We start from the raw sequence: 15,761 nt of genomic DNA, 5'->3' as shown, positions 1-15,761 counted from the left end.
CCTCCTCTTCGCGCTTTTCCTGTATACGTTTCTCCTCCTCTTCGCGCTTTTCCTGTCTACGTTTCTCCTCCTCTTCGCGCTTTTCCTGTCTACGTTTTTCCACCTCTTCGCGCTTTTCCTGTATACGTTTCTCCTCCTCTTCGCGCTTTTCCTGTCTACGTTTCTCCTCCGCTTCGCGCATGAACCTAAATATTTGTTCCATTCCTGACATGTTAGTTTCCCTTATTCTCGTATCTACTTCGCCTATTTGCGGTGTTGGTACGTCGCCCTGTCTGATGTTACTGTCTATTTCAATTTGATCTGTGTTTTCAGATGGATCTGTTTCTGATGTAGCCCTTGAATTATTTCCCCTCAAGAAATAAGTGTTCCTGTTTTCTTCTGACATCATGTATGTGGGATCTCTAAACTTGAGTTAAAATTTTCAGTTTGTTGTAGTCTATATACTTTGTGCTAATCCTTTGATTTATGGTCCCACGTTGTGGTAGCCAATCTAAACGGGCCTTAGCTATCAAATTCTTTATTATTTATAATAAATATATTTAATTTGATAAGACTCGAAAGTACTTAGACTCGTTCTGGTGTATTTATATGATAAGAACAAAAGAACGAATCATTTAGTTTAATTTGTGGGCGCCAACAACTTCTACGAAGATGTAATAATGAATAACCATTACAATTAATTCTATTTTAATTAATTTGTAATACACACCATTAATTAAAATATCTTTTATTATTGTCCGGACTATTCAGGGGTAGAGTTGGGTATGTCGTGGAAAAATTCGTAAAACCTTGGATTAGCTTGTATACAACGATTTTGTGAATTTTAACTCAAGTTGTCTCTAACTTTAGCAATCTGGTAGTGTGAAAAGATTTAGTAAGGAATTTCAAGTGATATTAATTATTCCCAATTGTCAGTTTTGCAAGCTAGTAAATGTGGTGACATTCATTCATTATTATATAACCGACCTGTTATTATAGTTCCGTGGTAACAAACTATACGTTACTAGGTATGCCTTCTTTCAGCCAGGACCTCAGCAATGAATCTTCTGCGTCTTCATCCTTGGCACGCCCATTCGCTGTCTTGTACCTTCGTCCTGGGAACGCCTAGTATTAACGAGTAGTCTTCGTCCTGGGAACGCCTTTCGTTGTTTCAAACTTCGTCCTGGAAACGCCTCTAGATGACCATCTTCGTCCTGGGAACGCCGATAGTTGATCGTTTTCGTCCTGGAAACGCCTATCGTTGATCGTCTTCATCCTGGGAACGCCTATCGTTGATTGTCTTCGTCCTGGGAACGCCTATCGTTGATCGTCTTCGTCCTGGGAACGCCTCACGTCGTTTCCGTATATTCTCGTACAGTTGAAAATTAGAAATACTTCTTTCTTCGTCCTGGAAACGCCTTAATCTGATTTCAGTCTTCGTAGTTTATACTCGTAGTCTTCTTCCTGGTATCGACTTGTAGTACTCAAATTTTCTTATAAATAATAATTCTTCTTTATTTCCCTAACTCTCTTCAAATCATTAATATTATTACTATTTACTATCATTTCTTATAATTCTTCAAAATATTTCACCAGTTATAAGTTCAATTTCTGCAGTCATAAAAATATCATGTCTTTCCTATTCGAAGTTCCTATATCAATTCCCTTTCGTTTTCTCTATTCCTTCCAAACAAAACTTTTATTAGCTAGCAATAATTTTTGTTAAATCTTTTCCACCAATACCAGATTGTTTTACAAATATTCGTCATATAATATTACATATGAACTGTGAAAAACATCATTCTTATTCGTTAAACAAATATCATTACTTGAGCAAAGAAGTATTACCTTCAAAGATATAAATACAAATTACTGATTTCATGGTTCATAGAGAAATAAAATGTGTAGTGAAGTGAAATTATAAATATGCTACATTAATTTTGTTCATCCATCTTGTTATGTGAAATTAACAAGTTCAACCTTTATACATTGTATTCCAGAGTTCTCTTTACTTTAACTTCGTCAAATTGCAGGACTGCTATGCGTTCTTTATCAATCAGTTTTGATCTGGCAACTTCAAGATACTCAAACATGTACTGAAGTAGGCCCTCACGCAATTCCAAAGATGATGCCCTCCTCTGAAGCGTGGATATACCTGGCAAAGGGATATTCATTTTTTTCTTTAGAAAAAGATAGCAACGTTTGCTTAGGTACCTTAATGTGAACGCCAAAGATATTTCTTCATTAGTCCACCTCACATGTTTCCTTATTCCAAGAAGCAACCCTATTTGATTTTTCGTAAACAACGACGACAGCACTTGGAAACATTTTTTTTTTGATTCTTTAGAATCTTTTACATTCTTTCTCATCAGGTTATTATTTTCTTTTTTTTTTAATTTTTTAATATTTTTTGTGTCTGAGAGAAGTTTATTTTCTAAAAGTAATATTTTATCTTTCAGAATTTCGTTTTCTTTTTTCAGATTTTCTTCTTTATTTTCTACCTTATTTCTAGCACTGAGGCTGCTAGATTCAATTACACTTATTTCTTGCGGTTCTTTTATCAGCTCTGTTGCAATTTTTTTGTTTTGTCATGAATTGTTCCGAGAATTACGTTCTTCAGAATTTGTATCCTCCCGGTGAATATGATCCTTAGACAACAATTTTAGAGATGGTACAGCAGATTTCTTCAAAACTTTCTTTGGTTCAGTTTTTAACAGTTCAGCCTGTAGATCTCTTTCATAGTCCTCGACCATAAAATGATCTGAACAAACATAAGAAGTATCAGGATTGAATTTATCTTGTCGTTTGCAGCGTTGCACCCATTGGCTTTTGAACACAATTTCTTTTGGAAATCTGTGGTATATGACGTTTTTTGTTTTTTCACGATGATTTTTACAAACAGCTACAGCACACCCAGTCCCGCACAGTTTACCACACAGCAAACTGGTATTGAAGCTGCATTAATGTTATAAAATATTAGTTCAAACGCCGAACACTGCACAAGTTGACGTTTATCAGGCTAGGAAATAAAACTCTAAACACACACGCGAGGTACACATAATGTAGCTGAATTCGTCGTGCACATAAAGATGAAACTAGAAGTACGTGTGTCATGAGATCGCCTCTATGAGAGTGTGTCCCGTTTTGTCGGAACGGAAAGATAAATTTGTGAAAGCGCGCGCGTCTTGACTGGGGGACGGGAAGGGAGCAAGGTCGAGGCGGTGGACTGCACGTGACGTCACTTCGCTGCCTGCGCAGAAAGATGCGCGCCGGTCTGAGCAACCTCCCCTTCTACTAACCTTGAGCTGCACCTACTATGACACAATATTTTTGATGGTTCTATTGGCAAATGAGCCATCCAATGTTGGGCTCAAAAATTTTCTTCTAAGCAGCTTTTGCACTCATGCTGTCTGTGTCCTTAAGTGCAGTCCATTCAGGTTTATCTGAACATTTTTGAAATAAAAATATGAAGAGTCACTGCCCTTAAACTGGGAAAAGAAAGAAAAAGTTCTTGCTGTTGTATACACCAGTTTAGTTGCCAAGCATATCAAGTACAGTGTTTCGACTTAAGGACTAATTAAATGGTTTTGTTTGCGATTGGTGGCTGTTAAAATTGGTTTACTTTAGTTTGTGTATAGCAAAAAAATATTTCCAGTGATAGCAACATTTTTGTATTCCTTAAAAAATTTATAGTTTCCCGTTTCTTGATGCATGTCTGTCACTAGGCTCGTGACATTAATATTTAAGGTATTCTGGAAGGATACTTAAAGTAGGTTGTAAAATTCGGTGCTAACACATTGAATCGCTATTAGTTAAGGAATTTTTCTGTTACCTAATTTTGCTAGCTCTCTTGCATTTTGTGTTAGGTGACAAAATATCTTACCGGATAATTATAAAAAAATATTTGGAGCTGTAAAAAGTTACGCAGGTGATCACATTATATTATAAACTCTTTTGTGACTTTTTTTTTACCACTGTTAGATAATTTTTATTAAATATGCAATGATAAAATTTGAGATGAGCTCTATTGTGATGAATATACGAGGAAAGGGTCGATTGCAGAGCTTCGCGTGGAGCAGCAGCAAGAACTGGAGTGTGAGCCAGCGGTTGCCCTTCGTGGTTGACGTGCGGGAGGAGACATTCCGCATGCTGGACCAGCTGCTGGGGCAGGTGCGGGAGGCGGTGGGCGGCCACACGGACTGGCCGCCGTCCCAGGACAAGGAGTGCATGGCCGTGGCCTGCCTGCACTTGCTCAGGTTGCAGGTAATCCCCGGGAAACACCTCCGTGCTCTGGACTCTGGAGCGATATATGTTATATAAAACAATGTATTGTGTTATCAATTTTCTCCAGAAAATTTACCACAAAATGTACCTTTAAGGCATTACATTCTCAGTTTTTAGTTAAAAAAATCCTTGTAATTGAACAAATACAAAACTTACACTTTATAATCTGTATAAGGTTTCATTCGTGACAAAAATACAGAGAGTTGTAATTTACAATTGGTAATATATAACATTGTTTTTTTTGTTCAAACATACATTGCAATTGACAGTTTCTTATTCTTTGTTTTGATATCTTTCAAGATATATTTCATTTTGATAGTATCACACATTTTTTAACTCTCTTAGGTAGCAAATTAAAAAAAAAGTAAAACACACTATTTTTTTCTTTTAAATGTAGGCTATGCAATAGTCTCTTTATAAACTATTTACATGATTTTCTAAAAAGGTTGCTAGTAATTAATTTGTTGTATAACTATTCATGCAGACACCTGTGTATTTCCCAACCCCCTCCAATGTAAAGCTGGCTACGGCCCTGGTGCTACTATACATTGGAGGAGTGTCAAGTGCAGTGGCAGTGGGGTGTAACCGTGTGCAGCTCCACGCGCTGATCAGCCACGGGACGGACGTGCGGGGGGTGGGGCTGGGCCCCGGCTCCAGCCTGCTGGCCTCCCTGAAGCAGCACGTCGTGGAGCTGGCCAGTGGCGGCGGGGTGCTCCCCACGGTGCAGGCAGCTGCGCAGGCCGCGCTGCGGGCGGGCTGGAGCGTGCTGCTGCCCACCGCGGACGAGCGGGCCGGAGCGCTGTCGGCCCTGCTCCCTGACGCGGCGGCCGGCCCGGGCCACCGCTTCATGGCCGACCTGCTGGTGTCCAGCCTCATGGCAGCCGGCGGCCTGGAGGCGGCTCTTCGCACCGCCTGTCGCCGTGAGTCCCGCCCGGTCCGCTGGTGCTGCATGCACAAGCTGCTTCTTCTTAGTACATGCTCTCAATTTTATCTGTTGAATAAAACTTTCTAAATATAATTTTCTAATTTTTTTACTGACTTACTTCTCTGTACAAGTCCACACCAGGCATCACAGTGGATTGCAGTCAATACAACACGGTGGTATTAGGAACACCACATTTAATAACTACCAGCATTCCAGTTTAAAAAAGCAGTTTTTTTTTTTTTTTTTACAAATATGCCCCACTGTGATTATAAAGTCTCATTTATCCCATTGTAGTTTGAAAACACTTCATTTGAGGAAATGTGAATACGAACACACGAATAAAAGGGGTTTTATACTTGGAAGTTCCTTATTTGATAGGGTGGTGTTACTATATAGAAAAAAACTGCTGTATTCATGTTAAATTGTAGTGAGAAATCCTCTGAATTAAAATCTAGTGAAATTAAGATTCAGTGAATATTTAAATATCTAACAAATGTGGATGTATTTTATCTGAATTTTTTTTTTTTGGTATCAAAGCAAACTAGGATTTGCTTTAAATAGAAAAGAAACTCTTAACAATCAATGTCTTATCTCTAATTATCTCTATTTAAATGAAGTTCATGCAGGTTATAAAGTGTTAGTAGTAGGAATGGGCTTATCAAATCCTCAAATACCATCAACTCCTTAGTATTTGAAGGATTTAATATTCGAGGGAGATAGATTCAAAGTAAAATACTAAAGTAATAAAGTAAAATTAAAAAAAATGTAATACTGATAACCTCTAAAGTTAATAGGGGAATTATTTTCTTTATACCTATCTTATTACGATTCCCAATATATTGTACTTTTAACATGTAATTATATTAATAAAATTACAATATTTATTGATTCTGGAAACTTAATTTGTAAAAAATCCATTTAAAGGGTAGAATGTTTCAACACCATAGTTAAAATATTTTTCATTTATTGTACATTATTTTATTTTTGACCCTTGAAACCTAGATTCAGATTTGAGGTATTCAAGGTACTCTCTGTGAATTGAATTTGAGATTAGCATTAGAGAAAATTTTTGGGATAGGTCCCATCATTGGATATAAGGTTTTTGTTGTTAATATAAATTTAGATTTGTTTTTTTGAACAGCTGATCTAAATTTTACTTTTACCATACTTTTACCATAAAAAGTTTGTGACATTAAAATGTATTATTTTATATACACGTTTATTGTTTTATTTTAGCTTGTGGATTTTGAGTGTGGTTGTTAACCTTGTGATTGCCTTGTACATAGTTGAACTTGCTGATGAAGGCGGGAAAGACAAGGGAGCCAGAAAGACACACATGTCGGACCAAGCACTGTTGGAAACAGAGTCAAAGAGGGCTAAAGAGGCCTCTCTCCATGAAAAACACAACTCAGCTGTCCCGTTACTCCATCTAGTTAAACTGCTTCTAAGGTGAGTTTTAAACAACTAAACAAAATGTCAATTATTTCTTAAAATTTTTTGTTTCATAACTCTTACTAAACAATGTTAATTATGTGCATATAGTCTTTAGTTGTTTGTGGTTAGTTTTTTCTTAAAAAATTAAATTTCTTTGTTCAGTAGTTACTGCATGTGAAGATTTTATTATATTTTGTTTTAAAATTAATCTTGGCTAAATAGTTTCTTGAATTGTGTCATTGCCTCTTTTAGGAATGCCACAATGCTTACGCAGTCCCGCCTTCAGGCAGCTCAGAGCAGTGGGTTATCGACTAACGAAAACAAGGAGAAGCAAGACAGATCACCAAGTTTGAATTTGTTGCTAAAGTTTCAGAGATTACTGATAGCTCAGATATACTCGCACAGCGACAAAATGAAGTCTTGGAATTCACAGCAAGGTATTGAGTTTGAATATTATAAAAAAGTATTTTTCATAAAGTAAAATCAAAAAAAGTATATATGATCAATATTCAACCAAGTTATTTTTTTGCTAATTTAATTAAATTAGCTGTTAGTCCCCTTTTGTTGCATGTCTGTTTTGAACACTGCTTTTCACAAATCTTAAAATTGTGGTGATGAAAATATTTTTAAAACTAAATGGGGTAATTGGTACTTTCTGGTATTAGTGGGCCAATAAGAAGTTATTTACCTTCTTTTAGTCTAATCTATTACATATTCTTTAACAGTATTTGTTGCCATGTATATAGCTTTGGTGAGCAGTAATGTACCATGTTGCTACTTGTTTATTATTAGTATAAATATGGCTAAAGGTTATTGACAGAAATTAACATACGTACTTTATTTTTGAGTTTGCATATGAATACAAACCTATTCAAATAAAGTAGTTGATCTAATTTTTATAGAGAGTTATTAGAAAATCAACATTAGTTTTTATTTTTCTTAAGAAATGATGAGCTTATGCAGCACCTAGAAATTTACTATTAGGCCCAATAACCAAATGATGCGACCAAATTTTAGTTGCCAAAAGGCACAGTAAGTATATCTTTAGGGGTTAGAGAAAAAAAATACTAGACTTAAGTTTTAGGCTTTTGTCTTTTGCCTTTTCTCATTTTCATGCACTTGAAAAGAACGGCCAATCAATCTAGGTGCCAAAGAACCAGAAGCTGCCTGCCTACATTACAGTATGTCCAAACAGATTGCCTTGGATGTAAAACCCACCCTAGTAAAACCTTCAAAGCAGCAAAGTTGCCTAGAGAAGTAAGAAAACTTTTCAGTCTCTCAGAGGCAGCTGGTTATGACTATAATGGCTCCTAGAACAGTTAACTTAAATTTTGATTTTGGGCTGTTATGTGTTGAGTTAAAGGGTTTTTGTCCTAAAGGAGTGCAACAGCAAAAGAGTTACAATCTATGCCATATAATTTATATCCTGAAATGTTGCTGTGCTGTCATTTTATCGTTACAGTATTTGCATACAAATTGCCATTAAAAGTTATTGTAATTTTTTTTCTAGACCAAGATATGCTTGGAGCCGAGATCCTTCTTACTAAATATATATACATTTTGTGTGGTCATGTATCGGAAATTCTGCCAGCAGCATCTGAACTCGCAGCTATTAGCAGCAAGCATTTTTCTTTGGTTACATCAATACTCAAAGGAGATGTAATTGGTAAGTAAATGTTATTGTTAGTATAATTACCAATGAAACTATAAAATATAATTAAGGTTTTTCTTGCTGTACAGGCAATTTGGTAATTATCTTTAAGTGGCCACATCATAAGTTTGAGTTCTTTTGTGTAAGGGTACCTTATATCATAAATTCTCTTATTTTAATATTGTCTTATGTTTGAAGTGGCCTTATATCCGATTTCATCTTAAATTCAAGGTAATTTTATTCCCGAAGCTTCTCTATTTTCAATACCAACACATGTTCAAGTTCAAGGTACAGTCAGTGACACGACAGTGTATGGCCTATAACTTCAAAATTAAGCTTCTAGGCAAGGCAAGGGTGATATTTTCGTATTCAGTGATGAAGATATTACAGTGCATAGGTGTCAGATGTATTTTAAAAAATTTCAACCTGTAGTGTATGTGCCACCTTGAAGATATATGGGTCAAAGTAACAGGTAACATGAATTGCTAAGGCTGCAGCATCAGCATCTAAGCTGGGGCCGAATTATCAGAAACCTACAGCTCACGTTCTCACAGAACGACACTTAGAATGTCTAGAACAAACATAATTCTTGTAGAATTATCTGCTTATCGTTGACATGTAGCGGTCACTCGCATCTTGTAGGCCATGCACCGCTTGCCACTTTTGCATAATGTAAGCATGACGTGGACTGCAGCACAGCATTCTTAGCGGACACTCACAAGACCCACTACTGCTAGAATTGAAGTTATTTTTTCAACAGGAGTACTAAAGTGTGATGATACCTATAAGCGCAGCATGCACCTGAATATGGGGTGACGTGCTCGTAGTATTGTTTTTCATGCGCGCAAATATATTTGGGAAAACCCAATCAATTTCGTTTATATCTTCTGTGTTATCAGTAGGTATTCGGTCAAGCATCGCATACTAGTTGTTTTACCTTATTAGAACTGCATCTCATCTGCATCGTTGTCGTTGTTTAGACACACTCATCACGCACACAATGCCATATGTGCTTAATAGGTATGTTTTACCTGTATACTAAAGGTGCAAACTTTTGAACTGGTTTTCACGATGAGTCTCCAGCAATCCTATTATGGTCTGCCAAGCTAAGACAATGCATCCAGTATGGGTGCTGCCATAACTTAGAAACACACAACTTAGAAACACGTAACTTAGAATTTTCTAAGTTACGACTTTCTACGTTACGACCTTTCTAAGTTGTGTGGTTCTGCATTGCGTGTTTCTAAGTTACATGTTTCTAAGTTATGACAGTTCTAAGTTGTGTATTTCTAAGTTGTGATAGTTCTAAGTTATGATTTTCTACGTTATGATGTTTCTAAGTTGTGTGGATCTTGAATTGTTAACATTCGGTTGTGTGTTTGTGGCGAAGGTTTTCATACGGTCTTTCATGCAGTCCCTACATAGTTCTCACTTTGCCCGCTAGATGGAGATGAATACCTAACCATCCATACCACGAGTGCTTTCTATTGGTTACTTTAAATGCTACATTTTTTATATACTTTTTTTTTTATTAACTATGGCATTTCCACACAGTACGAACATTTAAAAAAGAACATCTGTGAGAAATAAATTTGATGTATTATTAATTGTAGAATAGTAAAAAATGCTTATCTCCAATTGAAATGCAAAGTTGAACTATGATATAAAAAATAACCTAAATTATTTGAAGCGCATTCTAACAAAAAATTACTTCAACCGAATTAAAAAATAAAGTTAAAATCCAATTACCAATATGATGGAAATAACTGCCATTTAAATTAGCTAGTAATGCCTAAAACTTGATGGGTAGTTTTGATTGCATGGTTTTAAAACTGGGAACAATACGATTGGTTTATTCTTTGTAATAGTGAACACCAAATAACTCTTAGTGTTTTTAAACTGCGTAATTAAAACAAATATTTTAAATTTATATGTTATTTCGTTTAATTGATAAATCTCCGCTTTATTGGTCATTTGTGAAACGGAAAAATTAATTCACAGTCCAGTGCTCAATAATGTTGGTTCGCTGAAGTATTACGTGTAATAAAATGCATTAATGACTACGGCTAGTCGACGTATTATAGAAAATGCATAATCATCCCATACAACACAGAAAGTTAGCCAATAAATTCACAGTGAAACATTTTTTTAAGTTTTCGTTATGTGCAATTCACAGTTAAATAGTATTATTTTATTTTAAAAATTGGTCTAATAAATACATACTTAGCAGACTTAAAGGGTCTATCTTTTGACAAAAGTTTGAAATCGACATATTTTATATGCTTTTTTTTGTATATGTAAATTTTATTATTTACTGCAGGGCTTTATAATCATGCAAATTTAAAATATATACTTGATAGTTCAATGGTTTCATTACACGTTACAAGATATTACTTCAACCATTTGTTATTTGTAAGTAAATCATCTAGAGTGTGTGTTGTAGGCCAATGGAAATGAAAACAAAAATTTTAGCGACATAGTTTTGTACACTTCAAATGGATTGTCGAATAGAGTTTGATCGTGTATTGGATTATCAAGAAAACAATGCCAAAAACACGTACAAAGTTTATGAGTTGTGTTTCGAAATTATATTTGATACTGCTGTAGCGACCAGCCATTCTATCTTATTTTAACTCAATCACGTTAATTGTTTAAGAGAGTCGTTATTTTAAGAATTAATTTTATAACCTTACATTAATTATACTGTTCCTGAGCTTACTTTTACTTTTCATAATTTATTTGTGTTAACGCTTAATAGGCCCCTACTTCAGAATTTTATTTTAAAACAATTTCTCTAGACTCATCAAAAATTAAAAACTTTGTTTTAAATTTTATATGGAAAATTAGCCTGAAAACAAATTTAAGTATTTTTTTTTTCGTAACCATACAAAATATTGCCTGAAGATATTTCTCGGTGGACTGATTCATACTGCTGTATTTTTTTAGTGTACTTGGCTTTGGTTGCCAAAATAATTAGTGTAACTTCTGCAGTCACAAACATTTTGTCGTTATTTTTACCAGTTACAAAGTTTCTAAGTTGTGTGGTTCTGCGTTGCGTGTTTCTAAGTTATGAAAGTTCTAAGTTGTGTGTTTCTAAGTTGTGAAAGTTCTATGTTATGACTTTCTACATTATGACGTTTCTACGTTGTGTGGTTCTGCGTTGCGTGTTTCTAAGTTATGACAGTTCTAAGTTGTATGTTTCTAAGTTATGATCTTTCTAAGTTGTGTTATTCTAAGTTACGTGGATTTTTCCAAGTTTTATATGTTATGACAGTTCTAAGTTGTGACTTTCTAAGTTATGTGGTGTTCCCCATCCAGTACAGCGATTAAACGTTGTTAACGATATACCATATTGGTAGCGTAAATTTTATCGTAGGTATGATACGATCCATAGTAACCATGTGAACACGTGTCTAATTCCCGGGGCCCCGATATGGGAGCGCAGGATGAATTGTAAATCATCTATTTCCATAGCAATGAAAGTTTGACTGACATGGTCCCAGAATATTTTATTTATCAATTGTTTATTTTTCGAATGATTACATTACCGCGCCGAAAGATAACCCGCGGGTGAGTTTGTGGGAAAAAATGAGTTTTTAATTTCATTTTGTTGTAAAACTGAATTGTTGTAACTTTGAAATATGATAGGGCCAGAGGGTACACAATAAAATTGCCGGAACTACCTGTGTAGAGTCGGGAGCAATCTTCTTGTATTTGTCAGACCTTCATGGGGTACTCAGCTACACTGGAAATTATACGGTTTTGCTAAAAATGCAATTATGGCAATGATGATACCATCAGGAACTGGAACGAAGATCGGCATCCTTCTAGGTCCTGAAAACTTTGTACTCAAATTGGATCTCACCAAACGTCAGAAATGTTCGTAGTGAAGAGCTGCAAACGTCGTCTTGAAGCACAATATGGCCAAAAGCGACAAAGTGTTTCGCCAGTGCGTCGTAACTCCCTATCTTCTGACATGTAAAGTCATATATATGCTAGCTCGAGACTTTCATAAGATGGTCTCTGTCTAATTCAATCGCGGGCGATGCGCATCTTCGGCTAATTGAGCAGGCAACCAAGGATTTGGCCAGCCCCAGTTCGACCAACGTCTTCCCTCAGCAATCCTGAAGGCTTCTCTCCATATTCATTCATTCCATAACTATTCTGTTGATTTGGTTGCTCACAGCAACCAAAGAGCTGTAAGACTTTACCAGTCCTTCCTCAATGGCAAGGCATTTGGGAGGTGAAAAGAATAATAATAAAATATCAATGTGTGTGTAAAATTATGGCAAAATGAGTAACACTCCAAAGAATAATAATTCAGAAGAACCTGAAATGAAATAGGTATGATAAGCTGTAGTGTTATATGACTGTCAAATGGTTGTCCTCCTAACATACAAAAATTATTACATTAATTTTGATTCATCACAAAATAATGCCAATTAGTTTAAAGCAATAATAAAGATAATAAAACAAAAACTGTAAACAGTCTGACTGATTACAGTATTCCTCTTATTAAAAAAATATTTTTGTATATTAATAAATAAAGTAATTATTATTTTTTCATTAAGTCTCTTATTAAAAATATTTGTATTTAAAACATTTCTATTTTAGCTATTTTAGCTATTTTAGCTCATTTCCCAGGATTCATTCTACCAAATTCTGGCAAGCAAAACCCGTCTGGACGTTGTGTGTTGTGCAGTGCTCGTAACAAAAGGATTGAAACACGGTGGGAGTGTAAGTGCTGTTGGTGGCACTTCATAATTATGCCAGTGTGTTTTTAGATGTATCACACAAAAACCAATTATTGACACTTACTTATGGTTTGATATGTTTATTTAATCTATGCACATTCTGTGTCATAAGTGGCCCTTGAACCAATTTTTAATATGTTGTGATTAAAACAATTTTTAACCAGAAAATTTCCTTATGATGCTATTTGTAATTTTGTGATAAATTAATTGGTGTAAAATGGGTGAGTTTGTGGTGAAAAAAAGTGAGTGAATGGATTAAAACTAAAATAAATTTGAAGAAACTGTACATATCTATGTCACTGTGTTTATTAATAAACAAGTGAGTTTTTAGAAAGTGATGCAAATAATAAATTGCTATGCTATTGATTTTAAAATTTTTTCTGAATGATTTATAAATTGAGTTTTTTTTTTTGGCTGCAGGGTTATCTTAGGAAAGTCTTTAATGGTGGCAGTAGCTCTGACACTTCATTGGGACTGTGTTTGTTTCCAGACGTGCTGTTGGCCGAGCTGCTGTTGAGCCTGATCCTCCTGCAGTTGGAAGCACCGTTACTGCTCCACCACGTCAAGTGGGTACCCTTGCTGTCGCCGCTGGTGGACACACTCGACAAGTTCAACCGGCTTGCTCCGGGGATGGACAAGGATGATGCAGAGGACATGGCCTGGCCGGGCATCATAGGTGGGGTTCCCCCGTCCTCCAGTCATCTGCTTGTGAACTCTCTACACATTGAATGTGGCCAGTCTGCATTGATAAATTCCAGTTGGAGATGATTTTAATATGAATGAAATCTGTATATTAGCCTTGTGTCATTCACATGCTCTGCAGTACACTGGGTATGATAACAGTAGAAACAGCTGAGTTCACTCCTTCAGGTAGTCATTTTATATTTCAGATGCATGTCATGATGTATGTCTTAGCTTTATGCATAGTATTTCCTATCACACACCTATGAATTTGATTTTGTGCAGCCATAAAGGTTATGATTGTGGGATTATTATTGAAAAAAATTTATTATAGCCATAGCGGGACTTTGAGGTGTACATTTGGAAGACATGTGGAGGAGAGGAGGCAGAAACGTTAGAACATAGGTCCTTATTGCTAGTCTTTGCCATGTAACAGGAGATATGCTGGATCTCTGTTATGTAGAATGCTGTATCTACAAGATATACGACCAACCATACTTATGGTGTGTTGTGTACCATCAACACGATTGCCAACATAGCAATTCATATATTTTAGATCAAGTGTATTTTCTTGTACACAGTGACGACTCAAAACGATAAACAGAAACATTTTCTTATGTATAGTCACTAACATTTATACCTCCTTTATGTGTCCTGCAAATTTATCCAAAGGTTTTACATATGGTATTTTAGATACATTCTCTATATTTTTACTAAGGAATCAATTTTTTTCCTGCCATTGCAGCACCTCAGCACTCTGTGTCGAATCAGAAAACACCAGAAGATGCACCAATGATTAGGAAAGCTGATCTGGAGAACCATAATCGAGATGGTGGTTTGTGGATTGTCATAAACAGGAAGGTTTATGATGTTCAAGACTTCAGGTAAGTCAGTCAGCATTTCATGTATCCTTACAAATGTACCCTGATTGAGTTATGAATTTTATTTATAATAATTTTATAAATGGCTGAAATATTTGAAGCTATCTATTATTAAAAATTTCTGATAAATTGTTTGAGTAAATGTTAAGTCTTGATTAGGAGTGGTTTTAATAGTACATATTATGCTTTTTTAGTAATTTAAACACAAAGCTTCCGAGTACTATAATATTACAGAACATTAGCACTTTTTTTTAATGTTCTGTATACTTAAAATCAAAAATATGCTTTTTTTATTGTCTTTGTGAATTCATTTTTATTTTCAAAATGCATACTCTATCTTGAATGTTTAGATTTTAAATTTCATTGAAAAAATATTTTGTTTTTATTTAAATTGTTTTGATACTATTCCTACTATAATTTAGTACATTATTTGACATAATAATTTCCATCTAATGTTTTTAAAAATTACAATGTAATAGAACTTGTTTGATTATAACTCAAAGGAAATGGAAAAAAAAAATATTGAACCAACCTATAATCTTAAATAAGAACGTTGTCTGTCAAATACGAAAAATTTTCAGAACCATCCATATTTACCCCTACCAAAAGTGTAACTGGATCCATACAAAGCTTACTGACACAGCCATGCTCAATCTGTGAAGTCAGAAATTTGTTTGAAGTACATTTTATGCTCCATAATTGACAGATCAACTACGGAAGAAGCATAGAAATTTTAAGGTTTCAGGTACAGAAATTAATAATAATCTAACTTATTTTCATTTGACTTCCGTCTGCTTACTGTCAAACTAATAAAATGGCTGCATTTGGTTCGCTATTGAGTAACGTGGCAATTTGAAATTTTTCTCTTGAATCAGGGTACAAATTTTCACAATTATCCACCACATCATTTAGCTGATGGGATATTTTTTACTACACTTGGTTTAACCATTTCGCCACACACTCGTCCATTCGTGAATATTCGGATTCCTTTTTCTCCCACCCCATTTAAATTTGTTTAGAATATTAGTCTTTAATGACAGCATTTTTTTTTTCTTAAATGTTGTAAGCATAAGTTTAGCTAATGGAATGGTCTACCTTATCTATAATGATTGGTAAACATAACACACAAAGTTAGAACAATGGGAAAAATAATTTCAAAGCTGAATTGAACT

The 15,761-nt window shown here is 35.1% G+C and overlaps 1 protein-coding gene across 2 annotated transcripts in view; it reads left to right on the top strand.

Moving 5' to 3' along the window:
* LOC134543153 (E3 ubiquitin-protein ligase HERC2) overlaps positions 1–15,761 on the top strand; it is a 374,433-nt gene that overhangs the window by 96,626 nt on the left and 262,046 nt on the right. For both annotated transcript variants that reach the window (XM_063388026.1, XM_063388017.1), the window contains exons 16-22: positions 4,042–4,242; positions 4,859–5,183; positions 6,475–6,637; positions 6,875–7,059; positions 8,133–8,288; positions 13,518–13,703; positions 14,454–14,592. In XM_063388026.1, coding sequence (XP_063244096.1) covers positions 4,042–4,242; positions 4,859–5,183; positions 6,475–6,637; positions 6,875–7,059; positions 8,133–8,288; positions 13,518–13,703; positions 14,454–14,592 — 1,355 coding nt within the window. The remainder of the gene's footprint in view (positions 1–4,041; positions 4,243–4,858; positions 5,184–6,474; positions 6,638–6,874; positions 7,060–8,132; positions 8,289–13,517; positions 13,704–14,453; positions 14,593–15,761) is intronic.

This window comes from Bacillus rossius, chromosome 1 (genome assembly GCF_032445375.1).
Source record: "Bacillus rossius redtenbacheri isolate Brsri chromosome 1, Brsri_v3, whole genome shotgun sequence".
Lineage (NCBI taxonomy): Eukaryota > Metazoa > Arthropoda > Insecta > Phasmatodea > Bacillidae > Bacillus > Bacillus rossius.
The sequence above is the reverse complement of the archived record's forward strand: the minus strand, read 5'-3'. Positions and strand labels throughout refer to the sequence as shown.